The sequence below is a fragment of the Colobus angolensis genome, unplaced genomic scaffold (genome assembly GCF_000951035.1).
Source record: "Colobus angolensis palliatus isolate OR3802 unplaced genomic scaffold, Cang.pa_1.0 Scaffold39, whole genome shotgun sequence".
NCBI classification, from domain to species: domain Eukaryota; kingdom Metazoa; phylum Chordata; class Mammalia; order Primates; family Cercopithecidae; genus Colobus; species Colobus angolensis.
In genome coordinates, this window is record NW_012117265.1 from 30828 (window position 1) to 33215 (window position 2388).

General features: G+C 57.2%; 1 protein-coding gene across 1 annotated transcript in view; it reads left to right on the forward strand.

Moving 5' to 3' along the window:
* The window catches only part of TRMT1 (tRNA methyltransferase 1 homolog (S. cerevisiae)), a 14682-nt gene extending 12801 nt beyond the window's left edge, over positions 1–1881 (forward strand). The window contains exons 14-16 of the mRNA XM_011954939.1: positions 1097–1293; positions 1385–1514; positions 1705–1881. Of these exons, the coding sequence (XP_011810329.1) occupies positions 1097–1293; positions 1385–1514; positions 1705–1851 (474 nt within the window). The 3' untranslated portion in view covers positions 1852–1881. The remainder of the gene's footprint in view (positions 1–1096; positions 1294–1384; positions 1515–1704) is intronic.
* The last annotated feature ends 507 nt before the right edge of the window (positions 1882–2388 follow it).

The following is a 2388-nucleotide window of genomic DNA, read 5'->3' on the forward strand; positions in this document are numbered from 1 at the left end:
CCTGTAATCCCAGCACTTTGGGAGGCCAAGACAGGCAGATCACCTGAGGTCAGGAATTCAAGACCAGCCTGGCCAACATGGCAAAACCCTGTCTCTACTAAAAATACAAAAAAAAAAAAAAAAAAAAAAAAAATTAGGCGTGGTGGCACATACCTGTAGTCCTAGCTACTCAGGAGGCTGAGGCAGGTGACTCGCTTGAACCTGAGGCAGTTTGTAGTGAGCCGAGATTGTACCACTGCATTGCAGTCTGGGTGACAGAGTGAGACTCCGTCTTAAACAAAAAAAAAAAGGAAAAGAAAATTAGCATTATCAGTATACCAGGGGTAGCTTTTTGTCCATTTTGTTCACTGTCTATTCCCAACATTGAGAACAATGCAGGCACACAGTCGTTAAATAAAAATGTTTATTAGGGCCAGGCGTGGTGGCTCATTCCTGTAATCCCAGTGCTTTGGGGGCCAAGGCGGGAAGATCGCTTGAGCCTAGGAATTTGAAACCAGCCTGGGCAACACAGTAAGACTCCATCTCTACAAAAAAACAAAAAATTAGCCGGGCATGGTGGTGCCTGCCTGCCGTCCCGGCTACTCAGGAGCTTGAGGAGGAGACAGGAGGATTGCTTGAGCCCAGGAGTTCCAGACTGCAGCTTTGATGGCAATCACACCACTGCACTACAGCCTGGGCAGTAGAGTGAGACCGTATATCTTTATTTCATTATTTTTTTTAGACGGAGGCTCACTCTTTTGCCCAGGCTGGAGTGCAGTGATAATGATTTCAGCTCACTGCAACCTCCGCCTCCCAGGTTCAAGTGATTCTCCTGCCTCAGCGTCTCGAGTCGCTGGTATCACAGGCACCCGGCACCACGCCCGGCTAATTTTTGTATTTTTGGTGGAGACGGGGTTTCACCATGTTGGCCAGGCTGGTTTCCAACTGCTGACCTCAGGTGATCCGCCCGCCTTGGCCTCCCAAAGTGTTGGGATTACAGGCATGAGCCACCGTGCGTGGCGGAGACCCTATCTCTTTAAAAAAAAACCAAAAATGTTTATTAGATGAATGAGAGAATTCTGACATGAGCAGACACCGTGCTGTGTGGTGGAGGCAGACAGGCCCTGTGGGGAGCCGGGACGCACTCGTGTGGCAGCTGCCCCCAGCCCCGACGCCCCACCCCTGCTTCCCTAGGCTGCAGGCCAACTTCACCATCAGGGAAGATGCCAACCCCAGCTCCCGCCAGCGAGGACTCAAGCGCTTCCAGGCCAACCCGGAGGCCAACTGGGGTCCCCGGCCTCGTGCCCGGCCAGGGTGAGTGGTGGTAGAATGGGGGGTGGGGCTCAGCCAGAGAAAGCAGGGGTAAAGGGCAGATGAGGTCCCACCTACTCCTCCCCTGGCATAGGGGCAAGGCGGCCGACGAAGCTATGGAGGAGAGACGCAGCCTGCTTCAGAACAAGCGGAAGGAGCCGCCGGAAGATGCGGCCCAGCGGGCTGCCCGGCTCAAGACATTTCCTTGCAAGAGGTTTAAGAAGGTGAGGTCCCTCCTCCCTTTCTCCCACTGCAGGACATGTGAGTCTCCCCTTTGGGCAACAGGGAGAGAACTGGGGGAGCTGGAGCCAGGCAAGTGCTTGGGAGTGGGCTTCCCATTCCAGAAAAGGAACCCGGTTCATCAGGGGCCGCTGAGCTCGAGGCAGGGGTTCACACCCATCATCTTCACACCAGGGCACCTGTCAACGCGGGGACCAGTGCTGCTACTCCCACAGCCCCCCGACACCTAGGGTTTCTGCTGATGCTGCCCCTGACTGTCCAGAGACCTCCAACCAGAGCCCCCGTGGACCTGGGCATGCCGCTAGGCCAGGCATAGACTGAACCAATAAAGAGATGTCACGTCACCGTCTCTCGATTGCCTGTGGTTTGTGTATTGGTCCATACAGCTGCAAGACTGGGATCTGTTCCTCTGTTCCTCTGTGGGTCGTTTGCCCCTGCCTGACTGGAGTGTTGAGCCTGTATGGGAGGTAGGAGCTGACCATCTGCACAGTGGTCGGCCCCTCTGCAGCGAGGGTCACTGAGCCACCCCAGAGCCGAAGCCTGCGGTTCCCGAAGCGGCCACGGTGCGGCAGCTGTGCGCTGGCTCCCGCGGGGGGTTCTGTCTCTCTTCCACCTCCCACCTTCAGCGCGCTCCAGGCCGCGGGCTTGCGCATAGGGGGGCGCTCCTGCCCGGTAACCCCCACGTGTCCTCGCGCCGCTGCCTCCTCGCCGCCTGGTTTCTTTGGCCCAGCTCTCCGGGGGCCGCAGTGGCGGAAGCTGGACCGGAACCAGGCGCCCTGTGCATCCGCTCCAGACCAGGTGCTTCCTGCCCTGAGGCCCGAGGGAGCGTGCACACAAAGAGGGACCTCGCAGGCTGCT